The following is a 21,161-nucleotide window of genomic DNA, read 5'->3' as shown; positions in this document are numbered from 1 at the left end:
TTTTAGAGTCAGCAAATTATGGAACACAGAGGTACTGGTTTAGAGTGCCAAAATCAAGTACTGAGTTCAAATCCTGCGCCAACACGCACTAGCTTGGTGGTACAAAGCAAGAGAAGAAAAGTTTCTCTTCTGCACCTGCCTCCTGTTGTCATTTTCAGATTTCAGAAAGGTAAGTGTACAAAGTGCTCAGAACAACCCCAAGTCTATATGCATATTCAGGAACTTCAGCTGGGAGTGACTGCTTTAGAAATGAGCCCCTCAACCTGCAACAATCAAGAGCCTTAGGAATTTTTTAACTTGGAACCGAGGAGATCACATCTCAGTCCCTTTCTGGAACAAAGTTCTGAGCAATTCTGAGATGCAAATCTGGGAACCATGACCTGATAGCTTCCTGCTATGCAAGAGGAAGGTGGCGTAAGAGAATGAGACCAGCACGCAGTAACAGCCGAGGAATGGAAACAGCTGATTACACCACTGTCTCTCTTCTGGATCACAAACTCTGTACCCACAGGAAATAAAGTTCCAGCAGCCACTTTGGAAAATATGAAGACTTTATTTCAGTCCTCAGTAATCTGCTCTAATGAAAAAGGCATTCCTATAAGAACTGGCCAGCAAGAAGAGAATTAGGAAAGGGGAAAATGGACATATGACTTAAAAGGGAGGTCTGCCTACCAGTGACCAGCAAGCAGAAGAGTGAGGGTCAAAATCACTGCAAAAGTTAAACCTTCTCACCGCAGACTCCTGGAAATTGAATATGAAGCACCTGAGAAGAATCAAAGAAACCTAAATACCTCTGGTCCATGTCACGACCTAACAAACATTCATGCATCATCGAAATACAATGAAGGGAATTCCCTGGTGGTCCAGTGGTTAAGATTTCTTGCTTTCACTGCCAAGGGTCCAGGTTCAATCCCTCGTCAGGGAACGAAGATCTGCAAGCCACAGGTGTGACCAATAAATAACAAAGTAAACTGAAGACATTCTTAAAAACAAACAAACAAACAAACAGTAGATGGAGATGCAGCCTGGGAGCCAGGAAGACACTTTGGAGCAAAGACACACACCCTTCAGGCCTACCTGCTGGGAGGGGGCCTGCAGACCAGAGCCCCTTATTAATAAGTGGAAACTCCTCATGAATTTCAGTCAGGTTTGAAGGTAAGTGTATTACCAGAAAACCTCAACGTGACAAATAGGGCCCAGTGATGGTACAGTGGCTAAGACCTATTCCAACAGAAAGTGAGAAAGCCCCAGTAACAAAGTCCTCCCCGACTCATGCCTTTCTCCAGCGAAGCCTGCAGACCGTTTGGTAAGGAAAGCCCTTTAAGACAGAGGGCTGAGGGGTTCAGTGGACATTACCGGTTTTTATGCCAATACATGCAGGGACAGACAAAAACGACAAAAACAAACCCCTCTAGGAGGCCACACCTGTATCTCATCCATAGATACCTTAAAGATTTAAAGATACGAAGTTCCAGATGTTCAAGCTGGTTTTAGAAAAGGCACAGGAACCAGAGATCAAATTGCCAACATCCGCTGGATCATCGAAAAAGCAAGAGAGTTCCAGAAAAACATCTATTTCTGCTTTATTGACTATGCCAAAGCCTTTGACTGTGTGGATTACAATAAACTGTGGAAAATTCTTCAAGAGATGGAAATACCAGACCACCTGACCTGTCTCCTGAGAAACCTGTATGCAGGTCAGGAAGCAACAGTTAGAACTAGACATGGAACAACAGACTGGTTCCAAATGGGAAAAGGAGTACGTCAAGGCTGTATATTGTCACCCTGCTTATTTAACTTATATGCAGAGTACATCATGCGAAATGCTGGGCTGAAGAAGCACAAGCTGGAATCAAGATTGCCGGGAGAAATATCAATAACCTCAGATATGCAGATGACACCACCCTTATGGCAGAAAGTGAAGAGGAACTAAAAAGCCTCTTGATGAAAAGTGAAAGAGGAGAGCGAAAAAGTTGGCTTAAAGCTCAACATTCAGAAAACTAAGATCATGGCATCTGGTCCCATCACTTCATGACAAATTGATGGGGAAACAGTGGAAACAGTGTCAGACTTTTTTGGGGGGGCTCCAAAATCACGACAGATGGTGACTGCAGCCATGAAATTAAAAGACGCTTACTCCTTGGAAGAAAAGAGTTATGACCAACCTAGATAGCATATTTAGAAGTAGAGACATTACTTTGCCAACAAAGGTCCGTTTAGTCAAAGCTACGGTTTTTCCAGTGGTCATGTATGGATGTGAGAGTTGGACTGTGAAAAAAGCTGAGCACCGAGGAATTGATGCTTTTGAATTGTGGTGTTGGAGAAGACTCTTGAGAGTACCTTGGACTGCAAAGAGATCCAACCAGTCCATTCTAAAGGTGATCAGTCCTGGGTATTCATTGGAAGGACGGATGCTGAAACTGAAACTCCAATACTTTGGCCACCTGATGTGAAGAGCTGACTCATTGGAAAATACCCTGATGCTGGGAGGGAATGGGGGCAGAAGGAGAAGGGGACGGCAGGGGATAAGATGACTGGATGGCATCAGTGACTCGATGCACATGAGTTTGGGTGAACTCCGGGAGTTGGTGATAGACAGGGAGGCCTGGCGTGCTGCGATTCACGGGGTCACAAAGAGTCAGAGACGACTGAGCGACTGAACTAAAGCATGACACAGTGTGCGTGCCGAGTCACTTCAATCATGTCTGTCTTTCTGTGACCCTATGGACTGTAGCCCACCAGGCTCCTCTGTCCATGGGATTCTCCAGGCAAGAATTCCAGAATGGGTTGCCATTTCCTTCTCCAGGAGATCTTCCCAATCCAGGGAACAAACCCTCATCTCCTGCAATGGCAGGCAGGTTCTTTACCACTAGCGTCACCTGGGACGCTTCAAAATAAGTGTCAGGAAGTCCAGGAAAGTTCTGATTCTTTTTTCAAAATCCTTTAAAAACTGTGTGTGTGTGTGTATATATATATATATATACATATATATATATATAATTTCTAGTAAAACAAACAAACTCTTCTCCTTTTATTGGGGACTCAAATGATGCCAGCCAAGCATCTACTCTATACTGTGCATTTGTAGGAGCTGAAAATAGAAGATAAATAAGCTTGTCCCTGGGAGTCCACTGCCTTTCTGTGGTCCAAAGGCCCATTTTCTTATAATCCCAAAGAAGACAAATATTAACACACAATCCCAAAGTAATTTCTTAATGTCATATAAATTTAAATATGAGCATTTTCTTACTATACATAATTTATTAATTCTTGTCATTAAAGCTCGGGCCCCCTCTTTTAGCCACAGACTCTGACTCTAAATCCACATCCAAGTCACAAAGGTTTAAAGCTCTCCAGACCTCGCTGCAAAACAGACTGTTAACATGGCTCTCTCTGGGGAGTCTCGTGTCAATGGGAGGGCTGGAGGACTGTTTTCACTTTTTATTTTCATGCTTAAATGACTGAATTTGTCACGAAAGAAACCATGGATCCCTTTTATCAATTTATAAAGAATCAATTTAAAAAAACCCTCAGAGACATGCAGTATCATTAAATTTTATCCTTTAAATACAAAGTTTTTTAGCTAAAACATGTGACTCTTGACAACATCCTTATAAATGCTCACAAGAGCACTAACTCACTGTCAGGCTAATAAAAATGTCTGTACCCTTCAGTAATGCATCCAGTGGTAGTTACATCATCCCAGTGTATTGTGTATATAAGAACTATGCACCCCCTTGCCATGTCTGTAAATCTCTTTTAATTGAAATCAAATTGCCTTTGATTTCTAGCATCTAATACAGCATCTACAACACAGAAGACACTTACTACAAATGAATACTTCACAACTGAGAATGTGGCCAACAATGATTTAAACTCTGGGAGACTATGATGTAATAAACCCACAAAATTGTTATTCCTACCAAAGTGCTGAGGCCCATGTAGCACACCCCCAGCTTCAAAACCCAGGAGCTTTAAAAGGTGATGCATGACACATGCTCCAGAGGCCGATCTACCACAACCGCTGTAAAATGCAGACACTATTTCATCTAATGAACGGATGAAAACACAGTGAGACCTGGGCCCCTGCCTTCTTCCTCCCTTTCAGAGCTACACCGGAAAAAAAAGGAACCCAGAGTGAAAACTATTAGACAAGCCCCTCCTTGGCTCTCACTGGATCTTAGGAGAACAGGCCAAACGAGCCCTCTCCAGGGCTTTGTTTCCCTTGCGGCTTAAAGCAGGTAATGGAAACCCAGTGAGTGTTCTGGCCTATTTACTGCTTGCCGTGTCAGGCTGGCCAAGTCCGAGGGCCTCCCACCATGCACCCGCCAAATGAGGAAGTGTGCTGGCTTATTTCTAACAGGCCTACTGGCTCTAACAGCACGTGACCTTTGTCATCCGTTCTGATAACTGCCCACTGAATACATTTTGTTTTCCTAATTTGACTGACTCCAAGGCAAGGTACCATTTGATTATAAAAGTACATGATTTCTTTACAAAAGTTTTATGTAAATCTCTTTACACTTGATGGTTCAGAATGTCAGGCACAGGTTAAAAAATCCTATTTGAAATCAAATGTACTTAGAAATATCACAATTTGCCACTAAGTGTTAAATATTATGCTTTTTGCTAACTAGTTTTATTGGCATATAACACTGTATTGTTTAAAGTGTACCACATAATGATTTGATACTTGGATATATTGTGAAATGATTATCACCAGGCTAATTAATTAACATCCATCACATGGTTACATTTTTTTTCTTATGATGAGTATTTTAAAGATCTAATCTAAGTGATAAATTTTCAGTGAGTCAATACATATTCTTCAACTCTTCCCTGGAGCCCAACTAGTCCTTTGTACACCTTACTGACCACTGTCTCTTTTTGGGCAGATTTTATCTGTACACATCTGCACAGAAATATATCACTGCATTATAAGTAGCTATTTACAGTTCCATCTCTCCCAGAAGATCTCCTAGAGATCGTCCATAAAATGAAGATCTTTTATTCTTTTTGGGGGTGGGGGGTGGGGGAGGTAGGAATCCTTTATTTTTAAATTGTACTATCTGCCTTTGGGGCTTTCCTGGTGACTCAGTGGTAAAGAATCTCCATGCTGATTCAGGAGATTTGGATTCAATCTCTGAGTCAGGAAGATCCCCGGGAGAAGGAAACGGCAACCCATTCCATGATTCTTGCCCACGATCCCAGGGACAGAGGAACCTAGCAGGCTATAGTCCGCAGGGTTGCAAAAGATTTGGACATGACTTACAATAATATCTGCCTTTTACAGTGAATGCTACATGCCAGATTTTCATTTTAGTCTTATAATTCTATGAAACAAGGTAAATGAAAAAGCTGGGCATAAAGAACTTGCAGAATCTTTTAAATATTCACAGGTTAGTTGGTATAAGAACAAGTACTAGATCCAGAATCTTTTGATCCTTAAACCAGAGAACATCAGCAGTAGGGAAGACAAGCTCTCACCCTGGTTGACCAGTTACAAGCTGTGCAGCCCTGGGTCGGTCACTTCATCTAGGCTCTGTCGTCCCAGATGCATAATAATGGGGTTGAAGCAAGTGATCTCTAATGGTCCTTCTAGATCTAAAGTTTCAAGATTATTTCAAGATTATTTTCCCTAAAAAATGTAATGTGGCAATGTGGGAGAAAGACCATGCTGTTGGAAAGCACAGTTTCGAAAGGATATTTCTCTTCATGTTGTATCTCCAATATCAAGCTGAGTATTAACTATACTAGCTGCTCAATATAAATGAACACGGCAGTGCTTCATAGCTACCTATTCAAACTCCATTTTCCCTTTCTTCCTAGGTAAAATAAAGTGTTAGTTACTCAGTCGTGTCTGAATCTTTGTAATCCCATGGACTGTAGACTGCCAGGCTCCTCTGTCCATGGAATTCTCCAGGCAAAAATACTAGACTGGGTTGCCATTCCTTTCTCCAAGGGATCTTCCCAACCCGCATCTCCTGCATTGCAGGTAGATTTTTTACTATCTGAGCCACCAGGGACAGAATCCCAATTTCATTCAGAGCACCAGGAGCCCAGCTCAAAGACTATCATTCCCAGTCGCCCTCACAATTAAGTATGTCACTTTGCTGACAAAGGTCTGTATAGTCAAAACTATGGTTTTTCCAGTTCAGTGCAGTCGCTCAGTCGTGTCCGACTCTTTGCGGCCCCATGAATCGCAGCACGCCAGGACCAACTCCCAGAGTTCACTCAGACTCACGTCCATCAAGGCAGTGATGCCATCCAGCCATCTCATCCTCTGTCGTCCCCTTCTCCTGCCCCCAATCCCTCCCAGCATCAGAGCCTTTTCCAATGAGTCAACTCTTCACATGATGTGGCCAAAGTACTGGAGCTTCAGCTTCAGCATCATTCCTTCCAAAGAAATCCCAGGACTGATCTCCTTCAGAATGGACTGGTTGGATCTCCTTGCAGTCCAAGGGACTCTCAAGAGTCTTCTCCAACACCACAGTTCAAAAGCATCAATTCTTCGGCGCTTAGCCTTCTTTACGGTCCAACTCTCACATCCATACATGACCACTGGAAAAACCATAGCCTTGACTAGATGGACCTTAGTCGGCAAAGTAATGTCTCTGCTTTTGAATATACTATCTAGGTTGGTCATAACTTTTCTTCCAAGGTTTTTCCAGTAGTCATGTACAGATGTGAAGTTGGACCATAGAGAAGGCTGGGTGCTGAAGACTCGATGCTTTTGAACTGTGGTGTTGGAGAAGACTCTTGAGAGTCTCTTGCTTGCACTGCAACAAGACCAGACCAGTCAATCCTAAAGGAAATCAACCCTGAATGTTCACTGGAAGGATTGAAGCTGATGCTGAAGCTCCAATACTTAGGCTACCTGATGCGAAGAGCTAATTCATTGGGAAAGTCTAATGCTGAGAGAGACTGAAGGCAAGAGGAGAAGAGGGAGGCAGAGGATGAGACAGATAGCACCACTGACTCAGTGGACATGAATCTGAGAAAATTCCAGGAGATAGTAAAGGACAGGGAAGCCTGGCATGCTGCAGTCCATGGGGCCGCAGAGTCACACACGACTTAGCAACTGAACAACAGCAACAAGACATGAGTGGAATTACCACGTGGGACGTCTGGGAAGGATCTTTACCAAGGGGGAACTGTTTCTTTTCCCTTTCTTCCACTGCTCCTTCTAATGACCCAAGACCAGCATGAAGCCTGGAGACCCCCAGTGTCTCAGCCTGTGAAACCTGACAGAGCAAAAGGGGAAAGCGTGTGAAGTTTCTCAACAAAAGGAAGTTATCCAACCTCCAGACTTCATTTACACAAGAACATAAGCCTCGTGTGTTTAAACCACTGTAGTCAGCTTTCTCTTACAACCAAACCCAATTCCTAACTGACAATTACAGTCTCCTGAGAAGAGCTGCACCATCAGTAAAGGAACCAACTGAAAGGCTTCCAAAGGTTCATAAAAAGCAAACTTTAATCAAAGGATGCATTCGTTGTTTGGTCTTCACTGAAACTCTGATTTAGTGAGGGGAGGAGGTAATTTCTTTTCAGTTGTGAAGTACTGCAGTTGGGGTTGGAGGTGGGGTTCATCTTGCCCAAATAACTAATTCTCCTAATGAAGCACAATACTCACACATATAACTTATTCACACCCTGGGAAAAGAACCTAATTATACACAGATTTTATAAGCACTCACTCACACAAATACAGTAACCTAAAGATGCTTAACACTTCTGTTCAGTTGAACGAACTTTTAATGAACACTTTCACAACCAACTTATTCAACCAGGACAAATCCCAGTGAAGCTTTTAAAACGTTTCAACTTCTCTAAAACTGACCTATTATTCAGAAGACTAATTCAGGCAGAAGACCAGTTCATGAGACTTTCACTGTACTATTAAAGTACCAACTCAGATGAGACCATCCTTCTGAAGGAAATTTCTTTAAAGTTAAAAGGAAGAAGAAAATTAAGAGTGATTAAAAAACATTGATTGGTGGCATCAAAGCACAAATTAGGCAAATGACTAGAACAGATTTTGTAGAAGCATGTGAGACACTGAAATTAAGAATCAATATGCAACAGTCTTGAGATCTGAGAAGGGTCTAAAACTATTACCCACCTTAACATACATTTTTAAAAAATGTACCTATGACTGGGAGGGACAGTTGGGGGTGCATGTGTGTGATTTATAGTGACACAATGAATGAAGACCTGGTGACATAAGTTAAATCTTGAATTTTAACTGCTTAAAATAAGAATACAGTGGATGCAACAACTGACAATCAGCCGCTGAACCCTTAAAATAGCATCTAATACAGCTTCCAGAGACAATGTGGAGAACACTGCTACAGAGGAGCACATGCATTCTTCCACAACAGGAGAGCTACTCACACTAGCTCTACCATCATTAAATCATGAGTTGGGCCTATTACTGAGGCTTTAACTTCCTGTGATTCTGATGGAGAATCTTCTTCTAAGTTATATTTTAAAAAGGCAAGAGCAGCTACTGATTTCCAATGTTATATGATTGCTTCCTTTTGCTCCTAAAAATGCCATACAATGATTAACACTCTTCTGTAACTGAAACAAGTATTTTCTACACAAAGTTGGCAAATCATCTTAGGAATTAAAATGGGCACGAAGAGAGATGGCAGCAGGGCTAAGATGCATAAATGACTCTCTTTGTGGTTAATTTGTCTTTAATATGGAAGGTGAATTGAAAAATACAAGTTATTTTTCATATTTTGCTTATGCTTTCAAGAATTAACCTAAGTATCTTTATACAAAACCCCATCACCTGGGTGATCACATCTTTTACGTCCTAGAATACTTGACAGTCCTCACAGTGAAGGGCCCTCCCAGTGCAGTCAGGAGACCTTCCTCTTTAACAGAAAGTTACTTGATGAAGATGAAGAGATTTGGTTTACTAATTTATGATGACAAGGCTAAGAAGCAGAAGTAAAGCAAAATTAAAGCAGGAAGCAGTCTTACCTGTACCGTTGAGTGTAGTGTTTTTATTTGTGTACAGCCTGATCATATGTCCTATTGTTTTCACATTTTCTCTTAACATTATTCCTCGAGCTTGTACCATAAAGAGATATGTGTTGGCTATAAAAGAAAAAAAAAAAAGAATGACATGACTCAATTAGCTTTTTTAAATTAAAAAAATAATATTCAGAATTGAGGAACTGCTCAACAGACCCGAACTGATTCAATCAGGACATTGAACGGGAAAACAAATATAAAATTACTATTTCCCATTATCAAAAACTCACAAAAACAAACTCCTTTTAAAACACACTAAAATGAAAGATTAAAAGTAGTAATATCCACCCGTCAACTAGAATGAGACTAAATGAACAATCCAAAATATTATAATTCCTTTATCCACATATGATTTTCCACTATAAAATATACTCAGGAATCTCAGAAAGGCATTCTTTACCACATAATTCTTTACCACATTCAACCACATAATCCTAAAATTCATTTCCTCTAATTCTGTATTAATACCCTCAAACCAAGGACTGCACAGAGATAAGAATTCCCTCATGAATCATAAACATATGTCACAAATCTCCATGTCTAATCTGGATACAGATCTTTCACATTCTCAGTGTTGAGGGGCACACATAGGATAATCTCGAATCACAATCTCTTTTGGCAATTTCTCTTGATTACCTGAAATTTTACACTCTCAATCACAAATCTACCTACCAGGATTGTAAAAGCAGACAAAATCGAAACCAACGTGGCAGCACTATTTACAATAGCCAGCACATGGGAGCAACCTAGACGGCCAATGGCAGAGGAGTAGGTGAAGCAGATATGGTACCTATACACAATGGAATATAACTCAACCCTCAAAAGGAACAAATCTGAGTTGGTTGTAGTGAGGCGGATGAACCTAGAACCTGTTACACAGAGTGAAGTCAGAAAAACAAATCATCTATTATCATGTATAATATCATCTATTAAAGCATTCATATGGAATCTAATGGAGAAGGAAATGGCAACCCACTCTAGTATTCTTGCCTGGAAAATTCCATGGACAGAGGAACCTGGCAGGCTACAATCCATGGGGTTGCAAAGAGTTGGCCACAACTGAGCACGTCAGCATGCAATCTAGAAATAGTACTGATGAACCTATTTACAGAGAAGAAATGGAGACACAGACGTAGAGAGTGGGCTGTGGACACAGCGGGAGAAGAGGTGGGACAAATGGAGAGAGTAGCATTGACATGTATACATCATGTGTAAAACAGATAACTAGCCTGGCGCTCTAAGATGACCGAGAAGGGCGGGATGATACATGCATAGTCATGGCTGATTCACATTCATGTATAGCAGAGACCTCCACAATACTGTAAAGCAACTATCCTTCAATAGGAAAAAAAATTTTTAATACATCATTAGTGGTCTCATTTTAATTTTAAAAAATCAACGTGGCATTTTCAAGTTGTTAATTTCAATCTCCAAGGTAAGTGCTTCAAGAATAATTTCTATTTTTTCCTCTGGGAGAAACTGGTAATTGGACAAAGATTACAAAAGTCACTGCCTTTTGAGACACCAGGCCTCCTCAGAAAAGCACAGAAGTCGCAAGACCCTTTCCTTCTTGGTCCTGATTCTGCTAGTGCTGGGCATAACTCTGGACAGTGCACCAGATCTCAGCTCTCTCACCTAAAAATGGCAGTACTACACCGGGTTTCTCAGAAGCCCCTTCTACGCTAAATGCTCCAGGCATAAAGCTAAAAATCATAAGCTCCATTCAGGCAAGAGGAGGAGGCTCATTTTCACAGCAAAACCAAGAAACTGCAAGGCTTGGTTAATGACTCTTTCAATTTTAAGATAAGCTGTCTCTCAACACACTAATGGCACTCTTGAAAAATGAATGCTGAATTAAAAGATAAAAAATGCCAACTCATTTTCTGGGCCCAGTTCTGCCTCTTTGAGATGGCACAGGGAGATGAGCAAAATGTTTGCTACCTCCTTTCTCCTTTTATTGAAATCTGAACTTGCTCGAAGTACAAATGAGCAGAGAATAAATAGAACAGAGAAGTGGAGTACACTAACACTTATTTCTTCACCTTTAATCCATAAGAGAGAAACGCAGCTTTCACATAAGCTCCAGCTCAATCGTTTTTAGGCGCCTGTCCGGAACCTGCCTGCCAATGCAGGAAATGTAAGGCATGGGTTCAATTCTTGCGTCAGGAAGAACCCATGGAGAAGGGCATGGCAAACCACTCCAGTATTCTTGCCTGGAGAATCCCATGGATAGACAATCCACAGGGTTGCCAAGAGTCGGACATGACTGAGCGACTTAGCACATATGCACCACATCCTCTCTGGAAATCAGTCCTATAATTAGATCTAACTTGTTTAGGCTTGAATTTATTAAACCAGGCTTACAAACCCCACAAGTTTTTATTAATTTTTGTTTTAGTGGACTTTCAGAGACAGATGAGACAAAGCGAAAAATGAAACTAAAGAGAACAGCCAACCAAAAATGTGGTAAAATGTTCAAGAAAAGCCAAAGTGACATTAGCAATTCTACCTAAATCAAGATTTCAACTGAAACGACGCAGAGAAAAAAATGAAATGGATTATGAGCATCTACTTTACCATTATCTTGGATCATTTAATCCTAAAATTATATATGAAATTTGTTATCAGTGGTGTAAATAGCCTATACTATTTGTTAGGCACCAAACTGGGGGGGGGGGGGGGGGGGAGGGACCTGGAGAAGGAGGACTGAGTCAAGAGTTATTAGGCCAAGATCAGTACTGGGAGAAACAATACTGCCCCAAACAAGGATACACAAAGTAAGAATACATGTGTGTCCTGGAAATAGAATTTTCACAAACTACATAGCTTTTTCTTTTAATTAACATACCTACTCTAATAGAGAAAACTGCTTGAATCTTGTGTGCTTAGTCGCTCAGTCGTGTCCAACTCTTTGCAACCCCAAGGACTATTGCCTGCCAGGCTCCTCTGACCATGGGCTCCTCCAGGCAAGAATACTGGAGTGGGTTGCCATGCCTTCCTCCAGCGGATCTTTCCCCACCCAGGAATCAAATCCAAATCTTGAAACCAAGTCAAATTTAGGAAACAAGGACAATAACAAGCATAGAAAAGGACAAAGTCAAATTTTCCTAAAAACCTTCAAAATATCAGGTAACCAAACTGTTAAGAAAAAAAGAAAAAAAAAGATTACTGATGGCACCTGCGACAAGGGTGATTTACCAAAAGCATGTGTTTACTATGCATTAGACAGATGGAGAAAAAATAAAGGTGAGACACCAAGCTCTCCAAATGGAAAATCTATTAGTTTATTTTAAATCATTCACAGCTAATTGAGTTACATTCCTTAGGTTAATGGTCCTCATGGGTTTAATCCCTAAAGATCAAAACCCATTAAGGAATGAAGCTGTATTTAAATAGAGGCACTGTTAACAGGAGGAAGGCCATGTGTCAAAGTGTTTCAAGGCATAAGAAACCAGCATGGAATAATCCAGACTGACTACCAAACATCATAAAACTATAGTAACCCACACTCAGGTAATTCTACATGCCTGCTAATCATCATTATTGTAAAATAGAATGTCTTATTGGCAAGCCAGGAAATCCTTGTCTAAAATTTCTATTCCAGGGACTACCCTGGTGGTCCAGTAGTAAAGACTCCATGCTTCCACTTCAAGGGGCTAGGGGTCGATCCCTGGTAGGGGAATTAAGAAGCCCAAATGCTGCAAAAAATAGTATTTTTTAAAAAAGAGATTTTTCTATTCCATCTTACAAGTGACTACATTTCAGAAAATAGGCAATTCTTCCCCATGCTTGCCCTTTGGACTCAAGACAAAAGAACACTAAAAGCCAGTCCTGCTTCATTAAAATGATGTCATGTTCTCTAATTTAGTTCATTTGCTATTTGCCTCTGCACTGTGAGACATAAATTTCACTTATTTACCTAGTCTGTTTTCCAGGGGTTGGAAGGGAAGCTATACCTTACGGGGAAAAACACTTCAAAAATTCAACACTTTACAATAGCTTGTAGGCATCTTACCCTGGGTTTATAAGGAAAGAGAGTTATGAACATGCCTCATTCTCAACGTGAGAAAACTAGGGAATGTATCTGCTGTAAAGTTGTGTCTCCACACCCTTTTCCACATGCAGCTTCGCTCCTTCAAAGCACAGAATGGATTCAAGTCAAGGAGCTCTGCAGTCTGCAGTGATCTGGCAAAGGCTTCCTAGGCTCTGAAGGATTCAAACACAACATCCCTCTGACCCCAACATCCTTGTTCCTGACTGCCACAATCTCCAGGTCCTTTAACAAATCAGAAGTCAACTGCACAGCTGATTCTGAGAGGGAGTCTGTGTTGTCAGACATTCTCACACACAATTATAAACACAGTGCTAGAGCTAAGAAGTGGAGAAGGCGATGGCACCCCACTCCAGTACTCTTGCCTGGAAAATCCCATGGACAGAGGAGCCTGGTAGGCTGTAGTCCATGGGGTCGCAAAGAGTCAGACACGACTGAGCAATTTCACTTTCACTTTTCATGCACTGGAGAAGGAAATGGCCACCCACTCCCGTGTTCTTGCCTGGAGGATCCCAGGGACTGGGGAGCCTGGTGGGCTGCCGTCTATGGGGTTGCACAGAGTCGGACACGACTGAAGCGACTTAGCAGCAGCAGAGCTAAGGAGAGTGGGGTGCAAATACAATTGGGAGAAATGTTCATACAAAAGCAAAAGTGGGAACCACGGTGATGAATTACCACAGGAAAAATTATCTAGAAAGGAGATAAGAAGCTGGAGTTCAGACCACAAATAGAAGATATAAAACTAAAAGACCTCAAGATGAATTAATCTGAGCTGGAACACAGTGAAGAAGCCACTGGACAAAAGAAAAAGGGAATGGTCAACCATGACAAATGTCAACACAGAGGAGAAGACGACAGACAATAAGGAAAAAAAGAGAGAAGCTTAAAAAGTGAAAAGCTAATACCTAGCACTTACTCTACTGGGCCTCCTTAGAAGTTCTTTATATAAACTAATTGACAACCCTGTAAGGTAGATACTAATATTCCTATTTCACAGATAAGGTAAATGGAGTTCCGTGATTTGCTCAAGGTCACACAGTAATTTACCAGCACGCAGTGGAAGTAGGATTTACCCCCAGCAGACAGCGCCAGCAACCCAACTCTTCATCACCGTCCCAGTCAGCCTTTTAAAATACTACTACAGGGACTTGCCTGATGGTTCAGTACTGAGATCCTGCTCTCCCAATGCAGGGGTGCCTGGATTCAATCCCTGGTCAAGGAACTAGTTCCTACACGCTGCAACAAAGATCCAAGATCCCAAATGCCACAACTAAGACCTGATGCAGCCAAATAAACATTTTTTAAAACAAATAAATCAAAGTGTTATTAGATCTTGGTCAACCTTCAAGAGAGCAGTTTCACCCAACTAATGGGGAAAAAAAGAAATTAGTAGAGAGTTGTGCGGACAAAGTGAAAGCAGTCCAGTGCTGGAACAGGTAAGAGAGAGCCAGGTCAAGGGACGTTTTCTTGGGCAGGAGGGACCGCAGCATGACCTGAGCAGAGCAAGGAAAGAAGGAATTTAAAGTGAAGGCTCTAAGTGAGTAAGACGAAAGAGGGAGAAGAACGTCTCCACTGGTGGGACGGCACAAGCAGAGGCTCTGGGAGGCACAGCTGCAGAGGACACTCAGAGATGAGCCATCCAACCTGAGGAGCGCTGGCAGCAATGGACAGTAAGCTCTAACGGTCCCAGGAGGTAAATGGTGTGAAGAAACAGAAAGGCGAGGAGAGGATTCGGGGGTCTCTGTGAAGATGAGAAATAACATTAATGGGGACTTCCCTGGTGGGCCAGTGGCTAAGACTCCACGTTTCCAACGCAGGGGACCTGGGTTTGATCCCTGGTCAGGGAACTAGTTCCCACATGCCACAACCAAGAGTTCACATGCAACAGCTAAAACAAATAATTTTAAGTACTTCCCTATGACCAGTTAACTAGGTTATTCTCAGCATTTAAAAAAAAGTAGTAGTAACATTAATGAAGGTGAGAAAGTCCCAGATGTAGAAGGTTAGGAAGACTGTGGTCTGCAGAGAAGGGGGACGGGGTGGAACAGGAAGGCTCTGAATTGCGCATAACTCAGAAATCATCCCAGGTGTGGAATGTTGGAGGGTGTGGGTTTCTAAAGAGAAGGGAAATGAATTAACATGAACTGAATACCTCCATTCATCAGGCACTGAGCTAAATGCTATGTATTACATTTCATTTAATTCTTCTGTAGCAGGTTGAACAGAGACCCCCCCCCAAAAGATGTGTGTGCACATCCTAATTCCCAGACCTGCAAATGTTATCTTATTTGGAAAAGGAGTCTTTGTAGATGTAATTAAGTTAAGGATCTCGAGATGAGGAGATCATCCTGGATTATCTGGGTTGGCCCTAAATCCAATGAAAGTACACATACAAGAGCAAGGCAGAGTGAGACTGCTACACACACATACATGCACAAGAAAGTAAAGTGAGGACGAAGGCAGATTAGAGGGACTGGCCACCAGCCTAAGAAGCCAAGGAATGCCAACAGGCACCCAAAGCTAGAGACAAGGGAGGGTCTCGCAGGGCCTTCAGAGGCTGCACAGCTCTGCCGACTCCTTGATTTTGAACTTCTGGCCAACGAAACTGTGAGGGAATGCCTTCCTGCTTTAAGCCACTCAGACTGCGGTAATTTGTATTGCAGCCCTAGGAAACAAATATACCCTCTCAGGAAACAGGCACAACTTTCCGCATTTTAAGACCAGAAAACTGACTTCCCTGGTGGTGAAGTGGTTAAGAATTCACCCTCCAATGCAGGGACATGGGTTCAATCCCTGGTCTGGGAAGATCCCACATGCCTCAGAGTAACTAAGCCCGTGCACCGTAACCACTGAGCCCGCATGCTGAAACTCCGGAACTGCGCCACAAGCCACAATTGGCTCAGATGGTAAAGCATCTGCCTGCAATGCGGGAGACCCGGGTTCGATCCCTGGGCCAGGAAGATCCCTGGAGAAGGAAATGGCAACCCACTTCAATACTCTTGCCTGGAAAATTCCACGGATGGAGGGGCCTGGTGGGCTACAGTCCATGGGGTCACAAAGAGTTGAAGACGACTAAGCGACTTGTCTTTCACTGTCACCACAGTCAAAGAATCGGTGTGCTGCAATGAAAGATCTTACATGATGCAAAGATCCCACATGCTGAAACTAAGACCTGCTGCAGGCAAATAAATAAATATTTTTAAAAAGAGATCAAAAAACAAACTCAGAAGTTACACAGGTAGAATTTTAAAAACTCAAGATTCAAGGACTGCTCTAAACGACACTGAGGCAGCAATCTGGGAGAAGCAATGATTGGAAGTCCTACAGGAGAGAGAGAGAGAGAGAGAGAGACTAAGAAAAAGAAAACTCTTCAATGCAAAAAGTTATGAGTAAGTGACAACAGAGGGGATTAACAGATTGCAACCAATGCAAGGAAGATATCAGTAGTAGTACTTCAAAGCCACAGGAGAGAAAATGGTTTCCCATATAATCTACAGAACAATGCAATGAAATAAACAACATGGAAAAAAGCAAACCACCTCATATTTTTGTTGTTGTTCAGCTGCTAACTTGTGTCCAACTCTTGGTGACCCCATGGACTGCAGCCCACCACACTCCCCATCCTTCACTATCTCCCCGTGTTTGCTCAAATTCATGTCCTACCCTCTTCACCTTTTGCCTTCAATCTTTCCCCGCATCAAGGTTTCTTCTGGTGAGTCGACTCTTCACGTCAAGTAGCCAAAGCATTGGAACTTCAGCATCAGTCCTTCCAATGAATATTCAGGGTTGATTTCCCTTAGGATTGATTGGTTTGATCTCCTTACTGTCTAAGAGACTCTCAAGAGTCTTCTCCAGCACCACAATTTGAAAGCATCAATTCTCTGGCACTCAGCCTTTAGAGCCCAGCTGCATATATACATCCCTTGATAGTAACCACAAACACTTGAATCATGTATTCTATGAACTGCTAAGAACTCACAATAACCTTTTAAACATCTATTTCACATGCCTGTAAGTTTTCTTCTTTCCACATCTAGCCCCTTGTTCAATGAGTTCCCAGAAATTACTCACCTGAGTCTGTAAAAGCTAAATATATTATCTCCTAATAACAATGCCGTAACCTCCACATGACATATGAAAAAGAGTCCATACTTTGCCTAAAACCAAAGCATTGCTTAAGTTAAAAACAAAATATAACAGACTTCTAGGCTGTGCAAATGATTCCCTTTATGTCAAAGCACTTTTTAAACATACCATGGTGATAATAATTCAAAGTCAAGTATGGGCTCAAGAAAATCTGCAGAGCAAGTAATTACTAGCTTATAATATCCTCCTCCCCATCCTTCCAGTAAATCACAGACTGACTAATAAGTAGAATGAAAGAATTCTGTGCTCAGAATCCCATTTTATCAAGCAATCATGAATACACTGATCACATACAGTGCAGATCTATTTCAGGTCTTAGCCAATAGCTCAAGCTTTGCTGATGTAGGCACCAAAAATTAACAAGAAATTCTTTCCGACAGGTGTTTTTTACCACTTCCACTCTGCAGTTTAACAGCCTTAAGTTATTTGAGGATAACTTTTCTAACAGTCTTGTTAAAGATGTTCAAGGTAGAGACATGTGTTTATTCACAATAAATATGTGTTGAATAACCACCAACTGCCAAGCAGCGTCAGCAACTAAGGAGCCATGGGGCCCCTCTGTAAAAACCAAAATCCTAAGAAAGGGTAAACTGCCTAAAACATCGGAATTACTTCTACAACAACCAGATGGCAAGCTCAGCCTGGTTTAAACTTAGCTGAAAATTCAAAAACCAGACTCTGAACACATGATCTAACACATGACAGCTTTCAGCACTGTCCTTTGTTAATTCATTGTTACTCACTTAAACATATGGCTTCTTTACAGTGCGACAGGAGCCTAAAGACTCAAGAGTTATAGACCACATGGGAGAAAAGTAGAATCAGGAGGAAATGAGGGAACCAGGAAAGGAAAAATGCAGGCAATTACATTTTTAATCTAATCAGTAAGGAAACTTACCTAATGAAATTACAGACTAAAGGATGAAGCCGTAAATAAACACACCCAGGAAACATTGTAAATCTGCTGAAAATAAATGACTTCAGAATGGACTTAAGGTGAATGAAATGAACCACTACCCACTTGAGAATGCTATCATAATGAAGAGGACATAAAAGGGAGACCTATGTGAACTATATGCTTTATAATTATCCACAATTTCCCTGTATTTTCACAATTAAAATACCGCTCATAATCTCAACTTACTTATTCATGAAAGGAGAATGACTCTAAAACAAGCAGGAGAGAAGGGGACACAGCATGGAAAATAAATTTCAATATTTTCTGAAGCCAGAGCATACTCTCAAATTAAAAAACAAGGCATCTTTTAATTCTCTACCGCTGGTCCTCTTGAGTGAAATGAAAATGAAGTCCGAGTTCTCTTCCTCCAAGTCAAGCTGGACATTGCACTATGATTAGAAGTCATAATATCTGAGTCATTACTTAATTACCAAGAAGGCAATATATAAAACATGATTTCAGTAAAGAATTATTAACACTAGCAAGCCTCAAATACTTAAAAAGAGACAGTATTTCAATCAAGGTGTGATGGTACAGTAACAAACTTCACAGAGGTGCTTAACTATGAACACGTTATAGAGAGATTTTTATAAGTCTTTTGTTTTGAAATTATTTCCACTGGCTAACATGTAGGGCCATCAGTTCAGCTCAGTCGCTCAGTCATGTCCGACTCTTTGCGACCCCATGGACTGCAGCACGCCTGGCCTCCCTGTCCATCACCAACTCCCAGAGTCTACTCAAACTCATGTCCATTGAGTTGGTGATACCATCCAACCATCTCATCCTCTGTCGTCCCCTTCTCCTCTCACCTTCAATCTTTCCCAGCATCAGGGTATTTTCAAATGAATCAGCTCTTCGCATCAGGTGGCCAAAGTATTGGAGTTGCAGTTTTAGTCCTTCCAATGAATATTCAGGACTGATTTCCTTTAGGATGGACTGGTTGGATCTCCTTACAGTCCAAAGGACTCTCAAGAGTCTTCTCTGACACCACAGTTCAAAACCATCAATTCTTGGTGCTCAGCTTTCTTTATAGTCCAACTCTCACATCCATACATGACCACTGGAAAAACCATAGCTTTGACTAGATGGACATTTGTTGGCAAAGAAATGTTTCTGCTTTTTAATATGCTGTCTAGGTTGGTCATAACTTTCCTTCCTAGAAGCAAGCGTCTTTTAATTTCATGGCTGCAGTCACCATCTGCAATGTGTTTGGAGCCCAAAAAATAAAGTCTCTCACTGTTTCCACTGTTTCCCTCTCTATTTGCCATGAAATGATGGGACTAGATGTCATGATCTTAGTTTTCTGAATGTTGAGCTTTAAGTCAAGTTTTTCACTCTCCTCTTTCACTTTCATCAAGAGGCTCTTTAGTTCTTCTTTACTTTCTGCCATGAGGGTGGTATCATCTGCATATTTGAGGTTATTGATATTTCTCCTGGAAATCTTGATTCCAGCTTGTGCTTCATCCAGCCCATCATTTCTCATGATGTACTATTTATATTGATCCTATTAACTGAATTATAATGTATCTCTCTAATAATTAAAAACATTAAATAACAAATTCAGGATCAACCTATAGCTCAATCACATAGTGGGTTCATAAACACATGATCCTAGTTGCCTTAAGTTTTCTGTACATTCTGCCCATTTTTATTCTGGAGGAAAGAAATTCTTCACCATGAAAACTCTTTCCAGTAACATACAATGCTATAAACAAATTACTCTGGTTTTTAACAGGTAAGATTAGCTAGATGAAGGATCAAATGAGATAACCAATTTCAAATGTAAAACTATTTCACACTAAAGGATTTCCCAACTGTTTGGGGTGTGTGCCAGAAATAAAGTTCCCAGGGTGAAGGACTAATTAAAAAATCAATCAGGGACTTCCCTGGTGGTCCAGTGACCAACACTCCATACTCCCAAAATTGGAGGGTGAGGCAGGGTTCAACCCCTGATCCAGGAACTAGATCCCACATACCGTAACTAAGAGGGCACATGCCACAACTGAAGATTCTGCATGGTAGTTTCATTCCCAGCATGCAGGATCGTTTACTTGCCACATGTGAACTCTTAGTTAAAGTATGTGGGATCTAGTTCCTGGACCAGGAATCAAACTCAGGTGGGAGGGAGGGAGAGACACGTGTATACCTATGGCTGATTCATGGCAGAAACCAACACAATATTGTAAAGTAATTATCCTCCAATTAAAAATAAAATTTTTAATGCAAAAGAGAAAAAAGACCCTGCACACAACTAAGACCTAATGCAGCCAAATAAATAAATAAATATATTTTTTAAATCAATCAGGATCCCAATTAGATTCTCTAATGATAAGACCTCGGTTGCCTGAAATAAGGCTTGAGCACCCTCATGTTTGAAAACTACTGCTTATAGTAATTCTCTAAACATCACTAACATTTGTAACAGGCCAAAAAACAGAAGTCTCCTTTCACAGTTTAACTTGTATAAATACATCCTCTTTTATACAGCTTCCTAATTTATGTGCAATTCATTCAGACAATGAAGAATCTATGTTTCATTCTCAAGGAGTATACAACATAAAGACTGGATTGAGAGCCAAAGACTTTTACTAACTTGACTATTTAATCATGAAAACCAAGATGTAAGCAAAAAGTCATATCCATTATCCCTCTGGAGGAAAAAAAATTAATTACAATTTAGATTTAAAAGCACTAAGTTATGTTTTCTTAAACATTTTGCCATGCCACATAGCCAAAAATAAAACATTTCATAATTTCAATTTACTTATTCATGAAAGGAAAATGCCTCTAAAACCAGGAGAGAAGGGGACAGAGCATAGAAAATGAATTTCAAAGATTTCCACAGCCAAAGCATACTTTCAAACCAACAAACAAGGATAAACATCCTTTCTTGCCTACTTTAACTGAGGAGGGTTTTTGCTGTGGCTTAAACCAAACACCATCAAGTTCTGCTAC

General features: G+C 41.1%; 1 protein-coding gene across 2 annotated transcripts in view; it reads right to left on the bottom strand.

Annotated features, from left to right (window-relative positions):
• The window catches only part of B4GALT6 (beta-1,4-galactosyltransferase 6), a 71,356-nt gene that overhangs the window by 40,581 nt on the left and 9,614 nt on the right, over positions 1-21,161 (bottom strand). The window contains exons 1-2 of one of the 2 annotated variants that reach the window (XM_069568939.1): positions 19,016-20,455; positions 8,998-9,114 (exon numbers count right to left, since the gene is read on the bottom strand). In XM_069568939.1, coding sequence (XP_069425040.1) covers positions 8,998-9,114; positions 19,016-19,067 — 169 coding nt within the window. In that variant the 5' untranslated portion in view covers positions 19,068-20,455. Of the gene's footprint in view, positions 1-8,997; positions 9,115-19,015; positions 20,456-21,161 lie in introns of those variants that run through there. The other variant, XM_069568938.1, reaches the window with a different exon arrangement.

Source organism: Ovis canadensis, chromosome 23, assembly GCF_042477335.2.
Source record: "Ovis canadensis isolate MfBH-ARS-UI-01 breed Bighorn chromosome 23, ARS-UI_OviCan_v2, whole genome shotgun sequence".
Lineage (NCBI taxonomy): Eukaryota > Metazoa > Chordata > Mammalia > Artiodactyla > Bovidae > Ovis > Ovis canadensis.
This window is presented reverse-complemented; position numbering and strand designations above follow the sequence as displayed.